At 32.6% G+C, this 25,820-nt stretch overlaps 1 protein-coding gene across 4 annotated transcripts; it reads left to right on the top strand.

The window, feature by feature from the left end:
- The first annotated feature begins 129 nt into the window (after window positions 1-129).
- On the top strand, window positions 130-10,176 carry LOC125074209 (metaxin-2-like). 4 transcript variants are annotated; one of them, XM_047685465.1, is made up of 11 exons: window positions 222-284; window positions 401-493; window positions 784-890; window positions 997-1,227; window positions 2,320-2,496; window positions 3,649-3,710; window positions 4,610-4,760; window positions 5,721-5,871; window positions 6,801-7,233; window positions 7,737-7,822; window positions 8,074-8,327. In XM_047685465.1, the coding sequence occupies exons 2-11, from the start codon at window positions 472-474 to the stop codon at window positions 8,193-8,195; spliced, it is 1,542 nt and encodes a 513-aa protein (XP_047541421.1). In that variant the 5' UTR covers window positions 222-284; window positions 401-471; the 3' UTR covers window positions 8,196-8,327. The 4 variants fall into 4 exon arrangements, with proteins under 4 accessions (XP_047541420.1, XP_047541422.1, XP_047541423.1 ...); XM_047685464.1 differs by lacking the exon at window positions 401-493 and having other exon boundaries at window positions 130-284; XM_047685466.1 differs by lacking the exons at window positions 401-493; window positions 7,737-7,822 and having other exon boundaries at window positions 130-284; window positions 8,074-8,172.
- Window positions 10,177-25,820: the final 15,644 nt, after the last annotated feature.

Here is a 25,820-nt window from a genome sequence, read left to right as displayed (position 1 = left end):
TTTTGCTTAAAATAATTTATTAGTTTAATTTTCAAAGTTGAACTTTTTACTGTTTGTTGGCAACTGGCAATGCTTATAATGCCGATGTCAGATTCAATTATAGAAACTAGAATACATAGATTTGTCAATTTGTCTGTCAACCTTCCAATTGCCAAAGGTTTTCTCGTGCTCGTTCTTCAATTTTAAAGTTGAATTAAAATACAAATTATTAATAAGAAAGTTACTGTAACTTAAAATCATGCCAGAAGTATCTCTTAAAGACACTATTATCACATCGCTGAACGGTAGGTATTATACTTACAGTGCTTTATCTTATTTCGTCATTATTTACATTCAGTTGTATTACATAATATTGTTTTCTACTATATTTAAATACTTTGACACCATTATTTAATTATAGATGCAGGGCGCCCTAAATAATTATGAAGTGATTGTTCATGCTTACAACATTGCGATCTTTTTTTAGTAAAAATGTTCAATGATTTCGAATTTGGTATTTATTGAGTTTTAAACTGAGTGATAATACGTAAATAATAAAAGTAGCGTATAGACAGTGTGCCTAATATGTTTTTTATATATATGTAATAACCCTTATCAAAAAGCTCTTAATGACGAGAGTATGTTTTCCTATGAATAATATTTTTTTATTTGCTATAATGTAAAAGTGTTTTTATTTTTTCATAAATGATTATGTTTGTATTAGTGACTAAGGTAGAAATTAGAGTGTCTTAAATTATATATATTTTCATCATCATCTCATAAATTATTTTGTTAACATTGCAGCACAAGAACCATGGCCAGACAATGTGAAACTGTTCCAACCTTACGAGGTGGAGCAAATCTTGCTCCCGGATAATGCTAGCTGTTTAGCAGTTCAAGCTTTCTTAAAGGTAATTTAAGAATTATATACAAAGTAACAATTATTATTACCTTTTTAAAAGTAACGCAGATTAATATTAATTGACAGGCAACTTAATGCTTAATAACAATTTCCAGATGTGTAATCTACCGTTTGAAGTTGAAATGCGGTGGAATGCAGAGTTCATGTCACCGTCTGGTCGGGTACCATTCATAAAGTGTGGAGCATTTGTTGTGTCTGAGCTGGAGCCGATTGTGCAGTTTGCTGCCAATAAGGGTGTGACATTATGTTCTAAACTATCAACTGAGGAGAGGGCTGAGATGAGAGCTTATATGAGTCTCATTACCAATGTTCTGGTTAATGCTGAGGTATGTATATTTTTTAGTAAGTCAAGGTCTAGCTCGACTGGCTAATAGACAATTTGATTATATGCATTTAATTAAATATTTAACATTATTTTCATTCAGTCTAGAAGGAAGCTTGTAACATCTGATAAATGAAACTCTGGGTTGAATCAATAGATTTTATGTTTTCTGCCTGAAATTCTCATAAGCACGACAGAGTAGAAATTAATAGTGTTTAAATATATTTCATTTGGAGAGCTTATTAATCCGTTATAATTAATAATAGGATTTCAATTGTAGTATCATTCTTGATGAGCAAATTGCTCTTAGAGTTAGATGATTGGGTAATTAATGATTAAGGTACTATTAATATAAATAATATATATATATATATATATAAAAGAATTATCGATCTATAGCTGCCTTAGAAGGTTTGGTCGTCAAAATAGAACACCTTTTGATAAAGGAATTGATATAATAATGTATACTTATACAGTGTATGTATTTTTTGAATGTGTTTGTCTTTATATGAGGATAAAAATACACCCCATGCCCATTGTTAAAACAATACGAATATCTGTTTACATTTAATCAAAGGTAACACTGACTTTATACAACAGCACAGAACCTTTTGTTTCATGTTATTAAATTTTAATTAAATGTAGATAAGAGTTAAAACTTCGAAAATATACTGCGCCTTAAAAATATTTTGCAATAATTAAATTTGAATTTATCTATTATATATTTTTTGTTTTCTAAGGTATGTTTAACTTTGTCCGATTACTCCATTCAATGTATCCGTTTTCATAATGCAAAAAAGAGTGGTCTGGTCTATTTATAATATATATATAAGTAAAGTTGCTTCGCAATATGTTTACAAAAATATTATGTATACTCAAAATAATATAAATGTTAACAAAAGAAACAGTGACAATCATTGTTTAAATAGACACGAGGAGGATGATAAACTAATAATACCTAATTTGGGACTTCCTGACGAACCGGTAGTAGCTTTACATCTAATTCAACACTAACATGCTGATCATTATTTTTTAAATACCAAGGTACCAAATAAATAACTTCTAATTTATATATAAATTTATACCCATTCCTCAGCTATACATATCGTGGGTAGATCAAGAAACATTCAATACGGTGACGCGCGTGCGCAACTCATCGGTGTATCCCTGGCCGTTGGGCTGGTTACAGACCAGGTCTAAGCGTTCTAGCGTTATAAAACGATTGAAAGCGTTACACTGGAACGATAAAACATTAGACCAAGTTTTGGCAGATGTGAGTATTGAGTTACTTTAAGTATTTTAATCTCTAATGTATGAATGTCTATTGCGATGGCAGCAGGAGTAAAGATAAACAAACTGTAGATTTTGTTCTTGATTGATATATGTTTATTTATAATATACTAGTTGTCACTCGCGGTTTCGCTTGCGTTTTAGGGGTTGGTTGTTAGGTGTTAGGTATGAATAAGTAGCCTATGTCTTTTCTTGGGGTTCATACCTTGGTTCATACCAAATTCCATCAAAATTGGTTGACTAGTTCGGTCAAGAAATTGTAACAGTAAAATATTATTTATAATAATTGTATAAAAATTAATAATAATAATATAATGATAAGAAAGCGTGGAGCTAATGCTTATTGACTTTCAGACAGGATAAAATTATATGTCATTTTATTTAACTAATATAACTTTGTATTTTAAATGTTGGAAAATTGCTGGTTTTTCTCGGTAGAATCTACGTTCCGAATTGGTGGGTAGCTTAAGACTATAAGCAATCACTAACAGAAGTCCATAATTCACTTCAATTATTAAGCATATTTGCTCTTGTTAATGGAATTTATAGGATTTCTTTGCAGAAGAAAAAATCAGAGCGTTTGGAAGATTAATTAGGTGGCTTTATTTATTCTCTGAGTAGTGTTTTGCTTCCTCTAACTATTTTTGCTTTCATGTCTAGGTACTCGTGTATCTTACTAATAACATCAAATGAAAACGAAAGGTTTAGCTCGTTCAGTATAGTCTATATTGCTTGATAATGTTTTATTTTTAACCGACTCAAAAAAAAAGTTTATCTGTTCAACATGTATGTATGTAAAATTGTTACAATTTTATTATATTTTACTATGATGATCCATTTAACACATGCTTAATTTGTAAGTTTATATTTGTATGTTTGTCCACGAATTTCTCGAAAACTAAAAGTCGTATCGAGATTATCCTTTTTAATTAGTTCAATATATGAACCTGTTTTAAAGTTTAATGTTAGGTTATTTAAAAAGTTCTCACTGATTTTAAGTCTGCATGAATTTTCTTAATTTATTATTTAATCAAAAACTGAAAAAATATGATTTATTTATACTATTTAGTATCGAGAAATTATTCATAGATTCAGTTTTATGTATGTTTATAAGTATAAATTTGATATACTTCAGGTTGAACAGTGCTGCAATTCGCTGAGCCAACGTTTAGGTGACAGAGACTACTTCTTTGGCACGTGAGTAAATTTCTGTTGATTTATATCTAAGTATTACAAAAATGTCACCAAAATTATCTGCCATTTTGCATATTAAATCTATTTGAATTTTTAATATGTTAATAGATATATCTCCGTCATATTCAGACAACATAAAGCATTGATGGACATATGCTTCCTCTCTGAAGCATCAATTCTTACTTGGCTGCTTATCTATTGAGCACTGGACATGTGTTTTAATCATTTGCTGGGCGGTGGTGACCACTTACCACCAGGTGGCTTATTTGCCCGTCCAGCTAACTAAAACATTTAAAAAAATAACCATCTTATTCGGGGACGAGGAAGTAACTTTCAACAAGAGTCAGTAAAACCGCGTTGAGCAAATAGTATATATTTAGATTATATATCAAGGGGGTGTTTAATCAGAAATAAAAGGTCATAAATGGTTTTAAATTATTATAGCTGTCTTGCATATTGCATTCTTTGAAGCATATGTCTTTGTCAAAATTGGTTATAAATCTATCCTGTATAGTCTAACTACTGAGTTTCTTGCCGGTTCTTCTCGGAAGAATCTACATTCCGAACCGGTGGTAGCTTAGTTTTTTAAATGGCGATTCAAAAGTGCTTGTATAAGACTAAAGTATATTTTAATTTTTGATTCACTTCGAGAAAATTCACGTAAAGTTATAATCGGTGTGCATTAGTACGAGGGTTTATTATATATATATTTATATATGGAGGGATGACTTCATGAGAGAATATATCTCCTAAAGTGTTTTGCTATATTTCACTACATGGTAGATTTTATCGAGAAATCTAGTGAAAATTTTACTATTAAGAATGATAGAGTATAAGTCAAAATACTGCATCCCTTGTTTCCTCTATCCTATCATATATCCCGATCTCTATCCTATGCCCAGACCTACCCCATTGGACGCTCTAATCTACGGGCACATGAAGGCGTTACTATCAGCCACTGGTCCGAAAGCGGCTCTCATGATTAAACCAATCACGAATGCGCTTTTGAGACATTTCTTGAGGATGTCTAATATTACGCAAATGAAATTGACGGTACGTATTCACAACTCTTTTATTGGATACCGTTTTATTTCTATTGATCAATGGTCTATGTAGTTGTAAGTGTGAGTTCACACACACTACAGTATCCGTCTTCAGTAAACACACATTCGGTTGCGTTATTTTTGACGGTTGCATCATAAAATAATCTGTAAATACGATCTGTATGGATGTGCCCTATTACGTGAAATCCACGTATGACTGTCGCGCAGAGTTGTTAATGTTTAGAGCGATCATTTAAAATTTTGTATGAAAGTAAAAACTGATGAATTATTATAAATTATAAAACAAATGTTATGTTTTTTTTTTTGGTTACTTTATTAGTCATGCGAAAAGAGTAGTAGTGGTAAATAGAGTTGATACAATTGATTGTATTAAATATAGTACTACCCTCGGTAATCCGACGTGGTGTTTTACGAATATGTTCTGTAACTGAGTATTGACATTGACTTAGTCCGGATTTTTAGGACTACTTTGTCAAATATAGAGAACTCGGGAGTTGTCAGGAAACGAGAATTTATGAGTGGCACACGCATACCTTAAATCGGATGTCGTCGGAATATCTTTAACTTTACGGTAAATTGTCTGTGAAGAAAAAAGATGAAGCGAATGTGATACAGATTCCGATATCATAATCATTTCATCTCTTTCTCTCTAACCGTACAATGTAAAGTTAAACAAAGACAGGGTGACATCTGAAATCGGACGTAAATATCGCTATTCAATATAAATATCCGTTTCATAAACGATGTCATAAAAAACAAATATCGCCCATGCCTAGTGGCAACACATCGTAACAGCGTACATTCCAATGGCAAGAGGAGTCGATGATCGAGGTCTATACGACAATACTGCATTAATTAGTTAGACGTGGTCCGTATTACTGAGAGTCTGCTTCACCGTAGATTGCTCATTATTTCCTACTCTCCAAATATCCATTTACAATATCCCCAGCCCCAGGAAGAGTATCTTGTGACCCAGGGATGCCAGTTATGCGTGAGACGTCGCGTATCCCCAGTACGCAGTCTGTCGAGGGTGAAACGTTCAAAGATGTGCATTAGAAAGTCGAGCCGGGATAACTTAGGATGTAATAAGGATGTCTTTGGTTAATATATTTATTAATTATTTTTAATATCTTGAATATAACTAGTTACCACTAGGTTTACGCTTTTCTGTAAGTTAATATTTACAAATCTTGTGAGTACTTAGAAAAGAGAAGAGAAATTTACTTGTTACATAAGAGAACCAAGTAGGTATATAAATAATGTTTTTTTTTTAAGTACCTATGATACTTAGGCGAAAGTATTAAAAGATCTCATCAATTTTTTTAGTAACTAAAGCACTCAAAGAGAATGCACAAAGTTATTATATATATATTTTTTTAATTTACTTACAGTCCAAGTATTTCTAGTTTTAATGTATCACGGAATAGTATAAACTTCAGTAGCTAACTAGAAGTAAAAAAGCCGAGTTGGCCCAGGTTGCGTGGTTAGAACGCGTGCATCTTAACCGATGATTTCGGGTTCAAACCCAGGCAAGCACCACTGAATTATCATGTGCTTAATTTGTGTTTATAATTCATCTCGTGCTCGGCGGTGAAGGAAAACATCGTGAGGAAAACCTGCACGTGTCTAATTTCGACGAAATTCTGACACATGTGTATTCCACCAAGCCGCATTAGAGCAGCTTGTTGGAATAAGCTCCAAATCTTCTCCTCAAAGGGAGAGGAGGCCTTAGTCCAGCAGTGGGAAATTTACAAGCTGTTAATGAAGCAGCTAACGGTAGGTAGTTTTGACGTCCTACGACGTTCTTCTGTCGCCGGTTCTCAGGTCCGAGGTATTAATTTCCGAACCGGTGTTAGATTATTGACCATCAATAAGCAAGTGTAACACTTCTATATTGAATAAAGATCTTTGACTTTGTTCCATTTTAAAGAGTCTTAACAGCATTTGAATCGGACAATGCATATTCGTCTCAAAATATTAGTTAGTCTAACAGTAAATTACTTTAACATTTGTAATTTAACTTAAACAGGCTTTAAACCATTCGCGTCGAAACAAATAATAATAATGACGTCAAACGAAGGAAAATTAACATGCGAGTATAGTACAAAAAGGAACATAGTATTGAACGAAGCGAATAAATTTGTTATCGATATCGTAGATGAACTTATAGATAAAGTCGATGAAATAACAGAGAATAAATACAAAGAAATCGAAAAGAATGATTTCGAAGTTATAGCATATCCGAATGAAAATTTCGATATAGAAAGGAAAGTCAATGAATTGGATACTATCGACGAAACCGGGACCGACGTCACAGTTTCTGATTTAGAGGAGGAGGAGATAAAAGTTATCGATAGCGTCGTCGATAGTGATGTAATATTGGATACGGAAACGCTTGTTGATTCTGAAGTTGTTATTGATTCAGATATGAGAAGGAGTTCCGAAAATTTCATGGATTCTAGGTAATTGTTTGAATCTAAATGTTTGCGAATCTTATGAGACTGTGAAAAGGTACCACAGGTGATAAAATGATGCCTTTATGGTTATTTTGTCGATTTGCTGAAAAAGTTTAAATTTTGCAATGATTTTTTTTTATCTTCTCTAGTAACTTCCTTAATACTTGGTCCAAAACTTTGCTAAAGTAGTCGGAAGTAATATTATCTAATTAATATTATTTAACAAAGTATCCCAACGAGTCTGGCTGTCCGTTTGTCTGAACGTGATAAATACAAAAACTACCGAACGAAGTGTTTTTAATGAGGATGGTTTACGTGTAAAATTCATTAAAAATTTCATAACTTGATGAAATATGAAGAGATGTCGGAAAAATCATGCCGACTTGATGCTTTACTGTCGTTCATAACGTACTATTTTGTATAATACATAAATGTTTTATGTAGAACCTTGTTGTATCTGTGGAGCCGGTACAGGTAGCCAGTAATAATACTTATTATAATATTAACAGCAATGATTACATGCGGGAAGTAAATAATTATGCAACTCAATCTTCAAGCGGTTCTAATGCAAGGATGTCCGGTGGAGTAGCAAGAGGTTTTGTTTTTAATTTTCTTATTTTTTTAACGCTTGTAACATTTTGATTATTTTTTTTCATCTATGGTAACACTTTTATGAATAATTGAACACAAAACAATTATACAATCTATATAAGTGAACTAAAAACAGTTCAAATCTAAGTCTAAATTTATCATATTGCATAATTTATGAATATATATTTATTTAATTTATAACAAAAATTACTATTTTATTATAAAGGACAGGTTTAATCTTTGATAAATTTTTAGATCCGATTATGACTGTAAAAGTGCCGAGTAACAATCGCATAAGTATTGAAAGCCTTTTGAAATTCATGAGTAGACAAAGTCCAGTTTATAACCCATATCATGAAGATGTACAACTTGATTGATATTCTACATGGCAACATTTGGTAGTTTATTTTTCATCTTGAAATTGACAACATTATCTGTGCTCAATCGAAAGCGGGAAACAGAATTAAAAATGTAAAAATGAACAAATAAATTTTATAGTAACGATACAATTATTTTTGTTTTATTTATGCGAAATGGCAGATTTTTTTTTAAATAAAATAATCGTGTGTTGATCTTGATGTGTGTAATTTTTTTTCTAAATATCTAAGTATTTGAATGTACTTATGACGTTCTTTATAAGTATATTAGGCATGGATAAAAAGAGACGAATATGTGGACGAAGGTCACCCGATGGTAAGTGGTGAGATACTGACATTGTAAAAAATAATGAGCCTACACAGGGCTAATTTAATTGCCCCACCCGCCTTTCAAATACTTTGGGCCGGCGCTTAGTGGCTCGGTGGAGCAGGAGAGCTCAAGTCTTCTTATCGGTCCGTTAGGTGAGCACTGGCCCTAACTATTTGGCGCGTAAAACTGCCAAGTGGGTGGTGCCTACATCGTCTGGATATATGTATATAAATTTAATTAAATCTAAGCTAATAATATTTTGAACAGTCCAACAGAACTCGACGCTCTTGTATTCGGTCACGTGTTCACAATCATCACGACGCGACTGCCTTGTCGCAAGCTCGCGGACACGGTCCGGCGTCACGAGACGCTCGTCGCACTCGCAAAGCGCATCGACGAACAATACTTCAAGCGGCCATAGCGCGAGATTTTCAAGGACATCTCCACCGTCTTTCGAAGTCCTTGAAATTTCTCTGAACTGTCATTGTGTTTATCTTGAATAGACAATGTTTTTCATTCCCAGTAATGGATACCAAAAAATCTAAAGTTGCTTCAAGTTTATTTTTATAACGGCCAGTTCTATTCCTTTTGTAGCCTTTCTTGACATTAATACTGTAAAATAATTTGTACAGACCATAAATAGAAACGTCAAAATAGTGGCAATGTTTATTAATAGTCTGTTGTTTAATTTAAGTTAAAGGAAGTTGTCACAATGTGTTTGTTTTGTACAAATTATATTTATGACATCGATCTACTTTTGTAGTTATCATCAAAAAGTATTTCTTTTTTGTGTGAAATAGATATGCACTGGTTTTAAAGCAAAGAGTTGGTAAAGTAATACTTATTTTCGCTGTTGTATGTAGTTAGTGTGAAATTTTATTATAAGAGCTATTTTTAGAATTATTTTTAATTAGTAGGCTTTTATTATGTAAGTATTATAGATAATATTATGTAAAAGGAATGAATGATAAAATTTAATGAACGAATGAATGGGAAAACTAAGTTATTACTTATATAGAGGTTGGTCTGTATAATTCGTAACCTATTCGTTAAAACATATACGTGTTAGGTACAACTATTATTGGATTTTTAATAAAAGAATCTAATATGTATTCGGAATTTAAATTAATAATAACAAAACAAGTATAATTACTTAAATCATAGTGATTATGTGGTACTCATAAAGTAAGCAGTTACAAATATCGGTAACTTGAAATATGCTTAAAATATATCACTGTGTCGTCCTAATAGTCTTGTTGTTGCTAGTAATATTCATTCGATCTAAATTTTATTGTTAAATTATATAATATAAATGATTTTTCTGCCTTCGTCTATCATTTAATTAAATAAATTAAAATTAATTTTTACGTACACTAAATTTCAATAGCAGGAGGAGTAACGAAAAACTACTCTCAAATTTAGCTATGCCATGGGATTTGCTATTAGCTCATTTATTTATTTATTTATTAATATTAAATTTAATTTTGTTTATTGGACAACGTTCAAATAGCCAATTTTTTTCACAAATCCCCAGTGAATACCACATATTCGATCTCGACCAATGAAATCATGTAAATTCAAGGTCAATCCTGATTATTGATAAATACTCGTCTCCTTACTCGTCATGCTATTGGAATCGGCAATAATTTTAATTTTTGTTCTTTTTTTTTGTCTACGAAAGATATTGATATTGAATTTATTAAAATTATAATTTATTGCACAAAAATAGATTTATAATAACATATCCAATTAAATGTAAATGACATTACACAAACTATTAAAAATTAAGTAAAGTATAATAATATTTTTATAAAGTAAATTTATGTTTACTTTAATAAGTACATATATATTAAAAATTATATGTTTATTTGCATAAATTATATCTATATGTAGATAAACTATTTGTAAATAACAACTCTGTAAGCATTTAATCTGTATATAATACTTTATAGTTCAATCAATTATATCTCGAAGGATTTTTTGTAAAAAAAAAGAAAAGGATAAGTTATAGCTTGTTTCAACATTAATCCCTGTTTTCAATCGATTTTACTTTACTGTATTATACCTAAAGTAATTATATTATAGTTCGTAGGTAATAAAAAATATATTTTATCTATAATAAATATTTTTAATCTATATTAGAACGCTTCAATAGTTGTCTCTATTTAGTTAAGACTTACAAATCTATAGATTGTAATAGCGTACTTCTTAAATGGTTAACTAATTAAAATAACAATATTTGCGTTAAGTTTTTTTCATTGTTAAAGTAACCAATATTTTATTTCTAGACGTGTCTCACCGAGAATGGATTGAGCGTGCTCTCCGCTTTTCTGACATAAACAAGAAATCGTGAGAGCGATCCATTCATCAATTGTATGCGCTTCTATATTTAAAAATCTAGAGATACCAGTATTGGCCGCACATACTTTCGAAAGAATAGTAAATTTTGTGAAACTATCTCGATCTATTCTCTGTCTGGTTTTAAAATGCTAAAGACAAAGTTATTTTAAATTAAATTAAAAGAAAAATGTATTTCTTACTTAATAATTCGAATTTTTCAAGATAATATCGATTATATGTACTTAATTTGTTTTTAAACAAGCGAATGAAACTTCTATATTTAAAATATTATTTTTTTTATTGAAAATAGACACGTGCACGTTTCCTCAGGATGTTTTCCGTAATTATAATTTAGCACATGAAAATTCAGTGGGGATTTGAACTCGCAACTATCAGTCTGGATGTCTTTCCTGCGTCTGTCAAATCGTAATATTTATATCAGTTTTTGTGATTTAGAAAAAAGCTTGTATTTAAATTTTTAAGTCATCGGATAAATTCGTTTATGGATTAAAATTTATTTACTATCATACAACTGCGAGCTTAGACAAAGTCACAATTCGAATGTCGATTTCGTTTGTCGTCCGAATGTATGAAAATCACATGTATTCGATTTATAAAGTGATAAACAATTTTATTGACGTATTGAATTGAAAATTTGCGCTTTCACGGTAAGAGCCATAATCCACCTACGCGCTTTGTATAGTTTTACGCGCCTTTTTGATACGCGACAAGAACGAAGAAGAAAATATAGCATGCACGAGAATTCGCGGCAACTGTCAGTTCAAGCGCGACATGCGTGACGCGCTAATGGGTTATAGAACTTATTGTCCAAGGCACTTCGTCATTCGTCCTAAGCTTTGTTTATATAATTTTGCATTTTTTGTAACATAATTATCGTAACTAAATATTATTAGTTATATTTGTTGCTGTAATCAATTGTATTATAAATGTTATTAATATATTATGTTTAGTTTATATTATAAATAGTTTGTTTTGTTAAATTTTTATGCATTTAGAACGAGTGGTGTGTATTTGTTTAAATTAATAAATCATCCGATACTTAGTGTGTAGTTTTCATTGGTCGATACTCGTCATAATTATTATTGTAATATACAAAAAAAAATACAAATTTGTTTTAATTTGTTCTAACTTTATTAAGTAATGACATAAACATAGACCGTCAAACTACAAAAAAACCCGGTTGACAGAGGAGAAAAAGGTAGGAACTGCCCTGTTATATCTTTGCCTATTTATAGATTTCTACGCATGCAGATATTTGTAAACATTAAACAATGACATTTTATTTATTTATCAATCTGTATCTGTCGCTACTAATATTAAAAATGCGAAAGCAACAATTTTTTATCTCTTCACGCTTTAACCGCCAAAACGATTTGGATGAAATTTGGTAAATGGAGATAGTTTGAGTCCCGATAAAGGATATGTTTAGTTCTTATCGCCGAAATTATGCCTAAGGACGAAAAGGCGTTAAGGGAAATTTTTTGGGTATTTATCATTTCTTAAGTAAGGAATATAAAACTGATATCAGTTCTTGAATAATGTCTATGCAATTTTGACCAATCAGTTTAATGTTGTAAGTTTAAATTTTACAATTCGCGCGGGTAAAGATGCGGTTTCAGCTAGTACAAATACAAAGCTGAAATGTTTGAATGAACGCGCTAATCTCGAGATCGTGTCTCAGGATGGCGTTTTCATTTACAGTGAAATATTTTTCTCGAAACTTAACTTTTTGCTTTTAACTATTTAGTAAAATAAAAAAAAAAATTACTGAAACTTATCGTGTAGCTAACATATCCAATAAACGTGGTTTGTCATCAAAAACTCCTTGCTTATCAGATTTAAATTAAACATGTAGGTGAAATGTTCTGTATGAGCCAAAATTAAAATAGGCTGTTTTCAAATGACAGAGACAAATGACTAAGCGATCAAGGTTTATTTATCATTATCAAAAATAAAGAGTTAGCAATTTTAAGACAATCTCTTTAATGTATAGGTGTAGTATCATATATTTTGGGTACTCATTTTGATTTTGGTCTTACATAGGGTAGAATGGTTAAATAAAACGAAATCTACTTAGTGTCTATATTTATTTGGTTTGCATCACAAAAAACTGCATGGTACCATTCAGTCAATCGTACATAACCTATACCACCCATAACGAGACTTAAAACTTACTGCTAGGAATTTAAAAGAATTATCTATAAGGTGGCAACACAACCACGATTAAAATATAATAAATAAATTACAAATTTTTTACATTATCTTTTACAATTTTTTTTTTAATTTGTCACACACAACACAATAAATACTGTACAACTTTTTACGTGCACTTAATTAAGATTTATTTTTGTGTGCGTTTATCCGAAGTGTCTCCATTTTTAAATGAATGACATTAATCTTAAAATGGCGTCTATTGGTGACGTGACAGATGGTTCTAGAACCTCGGTGGTTTTATAGGTTTAGATTCTTCTGGTCTGGTTAATGATCATCTGGCGAACGCTGAATGTGGAAAGGCCGAGACCGATGGCTGCTAAGGCTAAGGCTGATCTGGTCATCATTTTATCACGATTCGCAGGCTGTGGACAAAAGAAGATAATTTTAATTTTTTTTAAATATATTTCTGATTGAATTTGGGTTATGGCGATCAATATGAAATCCAACTACGAACTAATTGCGTCGGTTATAATTTCAGCACACCTCTCACTTTCTAACTCCAGACTGTGGTAGAGGCATCCAGACATTGCTCACTAACTTTAATAGTCGTAAAAGCCGTCCTTATTATGTTTATTTTGTTCAATTCTGTCAATTTTACTTTTGTTTGTTGATGAAAGAAACTTCATGCAGAGAAAAAGATTTAGAAAATATGTAAATACGTAATACATGCTTTTTTTAGAATTTAGTACAATTGTAGATGTACGAACAAAATAGTTAGGTAAGCACGTGGGCTCAGTCATGTGAATTATTTTGTTGTCGCTAACAAAATCTAATTATATTCCAAACCAAGTTCCAAACGCCACTCTTGGCGCCAATTCAAATAATACTTACACAATATATGTATACGTAACAAGATTGATAGGTTGTAAATTGTTGACAATATTTTTAATCTGATTAATAATCTTTTTTTATCTGTATCGAGATGTCAGTTAAGAAGTAATCTGAAAGACTTTCGTCTAAAAAATTGTAAAAAAAAATTACTTCAATGTTACGATCATGATTTCAATTAGCAAATCATTATCATATCATATATTTTACTTCCAAACAGTAATATTTAGTACAGTTGTATTCCGGTTTGAATGGCGTATGAGCCAATGTAACTACAGGCACAGTGGTCATACATCTTAACCTCCAAGATTGGATTAAGGAATGCTTAATATTTCTTACAGCGGCAATATTTTCACCTCTTAACTACTCAAACAATCATCAGGAAAATGTTGATACGATTTTTTAAGGTATAACCTAACCTAACCTAACCATTGTCCAAGACGCGTAATCCCTTACGCGTCTTGGACAATGTAACGTAAGGGAACTAGTAATAAATATTTGTGCAAGCAATACATCAATTTTGTTGGAAATTGTTAATTATTTAAAGAAATTAAACGTATGTAAGTAACAAGTGGCAGTTGATAGTGGTTACATTTATATGATAATCCAATACGAAAAACTTAAATGTTTTTAAAAATTCAGTCCATAAGAAACAAAACTATTTAAAATTAGTCGTTTTTTTAATGATTATTTTCAGTAAGTATTATGTAAATTAATTACATAATATTTGGCATATAGTAAAGGTGCTACATAAAAATAAATTGCAGGGTCGTTTCATTTCACGTGTATGTTTTTTGTGCAAGAATAACAATTATAATGAACAAAAATAATCTTTATAATAATTACAGTTTGCAATCAAATTTAAATGGTACAAGGAGATATTATGATACGACGGTACAAAACGCAAATACGACCTATTTTATTATCTCCTTTCTTAACCGATATTGTTCACAGGACCTTGAATAACGCATTATATATTTATCCCATATATACCTATTATTTATTAAAATCGAAGAAGAAATGAAGATAAATAAATAAAAATAAAATAAATAGCTCTACTTACAGTTCTTGATTAACTAACCACTTACATCCTGTTAAATTTTACTTCCAAAGTTCCGATAGCAGTTTCGTTAACGTTCAAAACGCCATTTGTTAGCAAATCCATAAATATCACTTAACCATCGGGTCAGTTCTATGTCAAATATTATTTATTTGGGTTCAGTGCTCTTTTGGTTGGAATAGACTATATATGGATTTTGGATACAAAAAGTAGACTTACTCTTTAAACCCGGGGAATCCCCATTGACAAATCTTTACAAACTTACCCGTTCAAATTCTGAGAAATGTATCAGACAAATAGTGCAACAGTGTAGTGAAGGCATATTAGGGCGCCTCATAAATGTCCAACGACTCGACAAAGTTTCTCTCCTTAAATGGAATGAAATCCATTTCAGGACGCTACATTTACCATTGCGGTTTGGTGAATATTCATGAATAAACTGTGTAGCAGAATTTAATCCGACATCGTGAAGATAATAAATAGAAACAAGTGAAGCACGATAAATCTCGAGATACGAGAAAACTCGTTGTTGCATTACCTGATTTGAGCATTTTAGACTCACTATACGCAGACTTCTATCCAGAGTTAAGAAAAAAATATATAATAGACATGTCGACGAGTAAGTTTTCATAAGAGAAATGTTTCGACATATTTCTAGAAAAATTGTCCAACAAATACAAATGACATTCCGAATCATTTGTCATTAATCAGCTATTTATAAATTCCTCATATAAATAACTCGTAATTTAAGTAGCAATTAGACAAGACGTATCAATAAACGTCCATAAGTCAAATCAATTGAAAAACGACGGAACTGTAGAATGAAATGTGAGCTTTGAAACAATGCACTTTGTACTGTACAATAACGAGATGACATATGTCCATGTTTGCTATTAGTGATCTTTTTACCAAGACATAAGCGTTATTTTCGTCTGTACGTATATTAGATTAATAAAATATTAAAAGTCAATTGGCGTATTTATAAAATGTTAATAAATAAAAAGGAATGTTTCTTCTAAATCTGATTACACCATTCATCCCATTGTGATGAAACTTTGGCAAGTTTTGGGGAGCCAGCGAAAATTTAAAAAAAAAAACTTTTAATGTTAGTCTTCCAACATAAACGTCACATAGCTGGAGTCGTATGAAATGTTTTATCAAGTAATCAATGTAGTAGATAGTAATTAATAAACTAGTTCGATATTGTCTAAAAACTCGTAATTAATATTAGCTGTGAATGATTTTCTCTGAAAATAAAGCTAGATATTTTATCTTAATACTGTTAATTTGTTTTGCCTTTGAGGAGTGTAACTCATTCGTTACGGATGGCATGACAGGCGTGTCATTTATTCTTTTCGTGTGCGGTTTATGACACGATAGTCAAATCATATTATGTAAATTTTCTAACTCAATTATAATTTTTGAATAGTTTATTCTGAACAAAATAATCACCTTAGTTTATGTTGCGTGAATTCTCAAAATACCAAAATCGGTACGCCTTTATAAAATATAATTTCATTCGGTTTCTAATTCGTTGCGGATTGCTCTTTGCACCTAGTAAATCCCTTTATCTAGCAGCGTTATTTAGTACATTCACAGTAGTCTGATATAATTTTTTTATGTTCTTTTACATTAGTAACAGGCGTTGCGCCAAAATATTCGAATTGTGATAAAACATTTCGTACGAGATAAGATTCGCCGTTATTTGACTGATTACGATTTAAGGTTGTCTCATTCCAAATTTTTTGGATAAAACTAAACAGAGCTTGTTTTAATATTATTACATTTCTCTTTTATCTATACTAATATTATAAATGCGAAAGTAACTCTGTCTGTTACCGCTTCACGCTTCAGCCGCTGAACCGATTTAGATGAAATTTGGTATGGATATAGTTTAGGTTCCGGGGAAGGATATTGACCACTTTTTTTAATTTACCCCTCGAGGAAGTAAAATGGAGCGTGAAAGTTAAAGTTTTATAAATTTCGCACGGGTAATTTCATCTGGGTAGAATAAATTTAAAAACTGTTTAGTCAAAAATTACTATGACATACCTAATAAGGTCCAGTTTTTAAAAATAGACTTTTTTAATGTTTAATATTGTTTATTTAATGTAGGAACCCTGACGTTTTATTAATCATAATTAATTTTATCTTGTCTCAGTAGTGAAGAATGCAGGCGCTGATAAAAACATAGTTTCTAAATATTTTATTTGATTTTGTTTAACGAGTCACGTCACGGTACATTTAAAATGATATAAGCTTCTACATTTTCCTCCACTGACAGACGTTTTATTATCTGTGTATCAATTAACATGGCGGTTCTAGTACGGTAGATAAGTCGAAGTGCTGTAACAACATCTAGCAGGAAGTTAAATCAAAGTGCTAGTACAAAAAACCTTCTTCGTTAAAAGTTTTCGAATGGAAATCCATGAATTCCATTAGATTTTTTATTCTGATTTTGATAGGCAAACGGGCTAATTGGTGACCTTATAGTAGTCACCACCCAATAGGTCTATCAATATAATTTATTAAAAAGATACCCAAAAATGTATGACAGTTAGTTTGGATAAATACAGACAGTCCAGTTTCAAGTTACGTCGAACAATGTTTTGATATTATTCCTCAAACATACGTCAATTGTCTCGATTTCCGGTATAGGACAATTCACTTGTCGCGAGGTCAATGTCAAAAAACGAAACAATCTAATATGTCTCGACTTACGTTGCATATTTCGAGAACCTAATATGCCGTAAGTACGAGAACTGCCTGTATAAAAGGTACCTATACGGATTTTCCAGAATGTCTCATTACTTGCAAATATTATATATACATATTAAGTATTAAGTTAGGAACTTTACCCAAATAATTTTGGAGGATGAGAAACCTCACCAGAAGGCAGAAGACATGTCATTACTTCCGATATTACGCCACTAACAATAATACCTGATACGTTATCGTTGTGCGCCTGTATCAATATTGGCTTACTCACGTTTTAAGTCGGTACATCGCAATACTATTGATATTTGACACTGCAGTGATAGTGCCACTGGATATCTTATTACCATTTCAACAGAAATTGTTTATAAATTCTAACGTAACGTATTAAAGTCAAACTGGTAGATGTTCCAAGCGATCACTACTGTCCGTAGACATTGGTACTTTTAAAAATAATAAGCATTCCTTAAGGAATTCTTATTATTTTTAATAAGCATCAATCTCGGGTACGAAGAATTTATGTCTTTTTTTTTTGCGCCAACCCGCATTGGAGCAGCGTGGTGGAATATGCTCCAAACCTTCTCCTAAAAGGGAGAGGAGGCCTTTAGCCCAGCAGTGGGAAAAATTTACAGGCTGCTAATGCTAATGCAGAGAAGCTATTATGGAGAGAAAAAACTAATCATGATTCTTTATAGAAAAACGAAAATAAACGCAGGAGAACTTTTAAGACGCAAAGCTGTCGCAAATTTTTGTGAAATTTTAGAATTTCATAATCTTATGTTTATAAATTGATATTTCTGAACTGTTCTGTAATGTATGGCTTAATGCGAGATATTTATTTATCTGATATACTTCTATCACAACGTGATAAGACCAAAAGGCAATGACCAAAATCGGCGAATAAATCATACTTTCCAACGCATCCGAACAGGATACGGATAAGGATATTTATGTTTAATGTATGTATACGCTTTTGAAGATGCTTTTGTGATACTCATTTCTTCTGGGCGAAAGACAGGTCTCTTGGTCGGTAGTTTTTACCTTCGCCTATACACATTGGGCCTCCAAGACACTACAACCAATAGTTACACCTGAAATAGGCCGCCAACCATAGGATTTATGATAAATTGCCTATCAGGCGAACCTGGTAGTTACTTGTTTGTTTTATTGGCTTACTTTTATAGGATAGGGGTCAACTTCAATAACTAATTAGACAATTTCACTACCCGGTAGCAAAACGATCGCATTTCGAATAGTTGAGTTTAAGTATTGAATCGGGTAAATTACAACATCAACTATTGGGACATTGCATTTTATTGCAAACTGTCTTAGATTTTTAGGTAATATTCATCGTTCAAATAATGTTTTTGAAATTACTCTTTTAAAGGAAGATAGATCGTAGAAATTATTGAAAATATATGTCTGACCTTTTTGACTTTACTCCAAAAACACAATCGGAGGTGTTAAAGGCGTAAAACTGGCGAGTTTTTGGACTTTTCTAGCGAGAAATGAAATTATGCATTTAGGCGTGATTAGCGATGAAACTTGGGTTTATCACTACGATCCTGTGTCAAAACTGGACGTAAAGTAGGGACATTAATGGCGTTGCACAACAGACAAAGAGGTCAGATTACGATTAAAACGAATATATTAGTTTATCGTAATGACATGACATTATAGCCTTATGTTAAGTTAGTGGATACAAATATAGCTACGTCTATTTATAAGTCGAGTTAAACGCAAAATGTCGCCAGAACTTGGCTAGACGCCATTTTCATCCGCGAAGGTCGAATACTTTCTGTAAACAAAATTAGCACAATAACAGTGGTTCATTCACTGTCTTCAATTGTAATATTTTAGCGATATTTTTAAATATATTAACATTTATTTTTATCTCGTAAATTTGAAGGTAGGCTAAAAAAGCCGGAATTTACCGAAATTTGTGGATACAGTTTCGAAAGATCGAGACTCTCCTTTTCAGGTTGCATCGGGTGCTAAAAACTCGGGCACCTCGCCGATGGTAGTAAGTTAAGTCTTGGGCCACCAGAGAGGTCTAACCCTACCTGCACCCAGCAGTCTTGTAATATATGACTAATATTTATTTTCTCTTCCAATTAAGCTTAACGCTTGTGCTATACGTGGGATATTGACGCTTCATTAACATTGTAGTACATTTTACTTTATTACTGGTAGTAAATACTATCTCGATTAGTCATCACCGAGATCTTTTTATATATCTTTATATATGAAAAAAGATGATGATATATCTTTTTGAGATTAAAACACTTCGACTCTGTTCGATGAGAAAGATGGTACGTGGATAAATGTGTATTTTTACACGAACGGATAGCAGTAGCGGGCTCTTTCTATCTGGCCTTGGTCAAGTTGGATACGGGCCTCCTGACCCTGAGAATTCCTCACGGGTAGCGATGGCTACTTGGTCAATTTGTTTTAATCTAGAAGATAGGCCTAGGCCTCATAGGAGGAGCCTTGACAGTTGAGATGGCCCAGTGGTTAGAACGCGTGCATCTTAACCGATGATTTCGGGTTCAAACCCAGGCAGGCACCACTGAAATTTCAAGTGCTTAATTTGTGTTTATAATTCATCTCGTGCTCGGCGGTGAAGGAAAACATCGTGAGGAAACCTGCATGTGTCTAATTTCAACGAAATTCAGCCACATGTGTATTCCGCCAACCCGCATTGGAGCAGCGTGGTGGAATATGCTCCAAACCTTCTCCTCAAAGGGAGAGGAGGCCTTTATCCCAGCAGTAGGACATTTACGGGCTGCTTATGTGGTTAGAGCGCGTGCATCTTAAGCTATGGTTGCTAGTTCAAACCACGCAACCAGCACGAAAACGTTTTATTGTTATTCACGTTGGCGTAACTCGTCGCTAGAGTGCGTTGCGGTGATATTATACGTTTGCCAGATTGTGTTATATAACTAGGAACTTTAAACAGAATAATTGTACATAGAAAATCATACGACGAGGTATACGAAAGAGTATTTTTAAAATAATATATACTAAGTTAAGAATCGTCTTATCAAGAAATCAGAGTTCATGCGTGTTATCATTAAACGCTATTAGCTCGAGAGTGATTTACGTAAATCGACTAATTAACCGCATTTAAATAGGTTCAATAAAATCATTTTCACCGAGCGTGTCCCTACACCTTACTAAAAACGTATATATTTGGAGGGGAGGGGGTGAGATGTGTAAATGGACTATCTGATGAATAGTATTTTATCAATTCCTGGCATTGTCATACAATTGTATAATTGGCACCGTGAGTGAGTTCTCGTGACTAACATTACCCTGGCTCACTCATCGTTCACACGGGAACCCAGAAATAAATATTTGTTTGCTGATAATTGTATTATATGAAATAAAATGATTATATTTTCCAGTATCTTATTATTAAATATAATAAAATATATCTACGATGATATCTACCTAGCCCTAATTAGTATTTGAAATATCCACTGGTCTGGTGGTGTCTCCACTATATCTTATTGGAGCTCCATGGTATAAGTTCCTAGTTTCCCTCTAAGGGAGTAAAAGTCCAGCAAAGGGTCACAGGCAAAGTCACAAACAGTATATTTACTTCAATATTTATTAATAGAACAACCACGGTTTTAAGACACCATTAGATAATTTTTTGTAATTTGTAATCGCTTTTGATATTGTATTCGCTTTTTTTGGTTCACTATAATGTTTTGCGCGCCCTATCTGCCATTTGTTTTGTAATCTAAGTTTCCGAAGGCAAAAGTTTCAACGAACTACAAGAGATAATATTAAAACTGTATTAGACCAAATGCTAAAGAATCAGTTGTATGCAACAAACCAACGACGGAATGTGTACGATAAAGACAGGAACAATTTCCAAACAAATCTGTCACAAGTTACAACGAAGTTATCACGGAAAATGATGGATAAGCATGTTGTGAAAATATACGATAACTGAAAAGGCTATTTATATAGTTACTATGGATTAGCCGTGATAGCCGAGTGATTACAAGACGAGAGTCTTAACCGATAAATTTGAGCTTTGAACTCATAACTCTCGGAGCAAGCGCCACTGAATTAATGTGCTCATGCTTGTGAAGGAATCGTCGTGAGGAAACCTGCACGTATTGATGAGAATCTGCCACGTATATCCTGCAATGAAACGTGTGGATCTCCGCAAAATAGTTTTTTTTAATGACTATAGTGTGTGATTTATGTTCATTTTATATGTAGATACATTGTCATATTTTTGTATCAATAATATATCATTTCATACAATATTAAAATGGCCTGAATTTTTATTGTTATATTTTATGTCTTCACCAGACATGTCCCGCGCTTTTTATGTATCCTGTAATTTGTTTTATTTTTTGTGTGTTTTCATTACCAGTCAGTAATGCATTTTAATTAAAGTGAGATATATAAAAAAAAAAATTATAAAATGTTGCGTGTTCAAACTCGGGCAAGCGTGATGGCATTTTCATCTGCGCTATCTGCCTTTGTAGTTCATCTCGTACACCTAACCTAGCAAAGGAACATTTAATACACCTTACTTGACGCGTTATAAAAGTACAAGTAATTTCGTTGGCAACCATTCCTAAATCGGAGGTAGACACTCGATTTTAAGTTACAAGCAGAGGCATCATGATTCAACATACCGATGGAAACGATCCACAAATGAACCTAATCACCTTGTAGATTGCTTCCGACGTTAATCCATAACCTCAACTTGAAACAGCTTCGTCACTTTTTATAATAGACGGATATTATCATTAAATATATATTCCATAGCAACAAAGACGTATATATATTTATAGAGGTTCATTCACATCTGATAGCGGAAACACCTTGTGATCGGTGTGTTACGAATTAAATCAGCTGTTTATAAACTGCCGTGACTGAAAATTCTATTAATATTATCGTCTTTTGTTTAATGTCGGCAGTGATTGGAGTTTGTTTAATTAAAATTTGATTTGGGGAAATATTATTGCGGTACATTTTATGGTGACGTGCATCTGGATATCATTAGTCGCTTTTCTCCTGTTTGTACGTTTAGATCTTTTAAATTACGCAACTCAATACGGTTTTCATCAATAAACAGTGATTTTGTTTGTATATTATAGTAGAGAAAAGCCGAGAAATACAACTCTTGTAACAAAGAGAATTTTTGTTGTATATTTGTTCTTCAATTTAAAAGATGTTAAGTTATTAAGTCGGCTCAGGCAGCAATATTACATTTAATATGAAATTTATTAAATGAAATATTATCCAATATGAATACTGTTAGGTTTATTTGCATCTTAATAATGTATTTTATTGGCACCTCGGTTGCTATGCGGTATTACAGATCACTAACCTACCGGTTTGAGATTTTGAGAGGTGCTCAAGGTCTACTACATTTGCAACAAGTCACATTTCGATTCCATTCATATTGTATTTAGAAACGTCTGCGAGAAATATACTCATAACTTGATTAAATGACATGCATTACCGTCTTTACCATAAGGGCACACGGGGCACGTACCCAGGGCCCTCATCCTGAGGGGGTCCCGAAATACCAACAATTTCTCTCACACGTTGACTACTATGTATATTTTTTTACCACCATTTCCAAAAAGATTCCTAAGAATTTACGAAAATTATTACCTTTTATTTGAAACTAAACTCAATGCCTGCTTATAAATAAATTATTTCTACATGGTAGATGAATTTTTAAAATTAAAAATAAATTGGTTGATTGTTATTTTGTTAAATATTTTGCTAGACATTTAATTTCAGTAAATATCTATCTATCCTTATACTAACCGTGTGAAGTTGGGATGGATAGCAAGCAGTCAATAAAATAACCACCCTCAACATTTCAAGCGTTACGAGATCAGTTAATGTGTTAGATGACATTTAGAAAACCTGTGAAGGACGAACGTAATAGAGGTTAAGGTCATTTCTAGCTCTCGAACATAAGACCGTCTATTTCCATCAGCTATCAGATCTTATCTCGTACTTGACGAACAATTAATATGTAATGTGTCTTCAATTTAATATATTACAATATTACATACATTTTTACATTAGCAGCCTGTAAATTTCCCACTGCTGGGCTAAAGGCCTCCTCTCCCTTTGAGGAGAAGGTTTGGAGCATATTCCACCACGCTGCTCCAATGCGGGTTGGTGGAATACACATGTGGCAGAATTTCGTTGAAATTAGACAAATGCAGGTTTCCTCACGATGGTTTCCTCACGATGTTTTCCTTCACCGCCGAGCACGAGTACATGAAAATTCAGTGGTGCCTGTCTGTAGTTTTATTTCAATGCGATCGGATTTTTTAAATTGGGTATGACAAAATCACTTCCCAAAAAACCAAGAAGAACTTCAAAACTAATTGTTTCATTATACAACAGAACAAATTAATCTATCAATTCTGAAAGAAAAGAGTATCCAACGAGGGACAAATATATACAACATATATTTAGCGATCTCAATGAAACACAAAGAAAGATAAGTAGAAAGTAGACATAGCTCAGAAAATGCATGCGCAGTACATTCTGCAGTCAATTTATTGACTAAATAATTTTGCACGTGCTTGGGTACATTTTGTGCAGAGATAAATTGCATGTATAAAAAAAAAACAAAGGTTCGTAACGAATTAATTGATGAATAAACATTAGTATGGTTTGAAGAAAGGAAGCTGATAATAAAAATCGATGGCCTTACACGCCCGTCTTAGTCTAGGTGTGCGAAAAATTGGAGCGTCGCGCGTCGTGCGTCGCCAATGGCGGTCAACTTTTGTAACAAAGGTGAGGCGCCAGGTCTCCTAATAAACAGTTTTTCGGGGGAACAAAGATAATAATGTTGGTTTTGGACGTCAAACATTTCTTACACAAATTGCACAATATTACTCATCAGTTTCTTTGCTATATTGCTTAGGACAGTTTTTCTATGAAATGAAAATATGATCTGACATTCGTATGTATTTATATATTTACATACCATATCTTTATAACTTAAATATATGTATTAGTCTAACATATGCCTGTAAAATATGTTATTATACCAATTCATTATTAAAAAAACAAACTCAATTCATCAGGTTTATGTCGTCTGTAAAAATTATGTCACGAGTCTTAAGTCTAGTTTACACAGTACGAGCTAGCGTGTGAGTCAGCATACACGCACATCACTCGCATAGTTCTGACGCCTTCGGCAGTAGCTCTTCAGTACGTAGCGTAAGTATACAGTAAGTCGGCATGTGAGTTTTTCAATACAACTTGCAACACTCTCATCATGGAAACACCTGAAGCTGGCCGAGCAGCACACAACTGGCTCTTCAGGACGTCGCTCGTTAACGAGGCTTTACACTTTATTAAAACCAAGCAGCTACATCTACTTGGTCATCTACGTCGTCAAAAACCAAAGAACACATAATGATAATACAAAGAATCAAACATTTTACGTATTGTAAGGACATCTGTTAACGTTTCAGGAAACCATACAAATTCATATAAACGCCTTTAACATTTATTTCCTATAACATATCCGTACGATATGGCGAGGTCGAAACGACACAATAGTTTAATTTGTACGTTCATACGTTACGTAGTTTATTCCTTGTCACGCAAACATATTGGTATTTTTAGATAGTGCGTAGTTACGATTATTTCAGTAACAACATGTAATTTATATGTTTACTTTTGTGATGATGTCCTCCTTCGAATTGAGGTCTTGGCGTAAATTTTTAGGTTTTAGCCAACTTTTAGGAGATATAGTAGTGTGTCTTCAACTTTTAGTGCGTCAGAATCAATTGTTTTACCTGACTTCTGAGACACTCCTATGTATCATTGCCAACGTTACTTACTGCGAGTTGCTACTGAATAATGAATAACAATTCTATCGGTGATTTAAATCCAGGATCTCAGGATCTAGAAGCCTTATCATCTAAACAAATGAGGCATTTAACCAAATATCAATCCAAAAATGCTCTTCCAACATTCTTTCGATCAACCAATGTATCCTTTGTCCACAAACCGCTTTGTTTCAAATGTTTCTAGTCGATTATTTTAAAACTTCATCAGCAAACATAAAACTATATTCCTTAGCTTTTAAAGAATGACAGATACGTGATTCTATGACGTG

Source organism: Vanessa atalanta, chromosome 27, assembly GCF_905147765.1.
Source record: "Vanessa atalanta chromosome 27, ilVanAtal1.2, whole genome shotgun sequence".
NCBI lineage: Eukaryota > Metazoa > Arthropoda > Insecta > Lepidoptera > Nymphalidae > Vanessa > Vanessa atalanta.
The sequence above is the reverse complement of the archived record's forward strand: the minus strand, read 5'-3'. Positions and strand labels throughout refer to the sequence as shown.

Excerpts from the sequence above, each read along its gene's own strand:
- LOC125074209 (XM_047685464.1), top strand. The coding sequence starts at position 239 with ATGCCAGAAGTATCTCTTAAAGACACTATTATCACATCGCTGAACG. Across the intron at positions 7,234-7,736 it reads GAAAATTTCATGGATTCTAG|CAATGATTACATGCGGGAAG; the intron begins GTAATTGTTTGA and ends TAATATTAACAG. Across the intron at positions 7,823-8,073 it reads GTCCGGTGGAGTAGCAAGAG|ATCCGATTATGACTGTAAAA; the intron begins GTTTTGTTTTTA and ends ATAAATTTTTAG.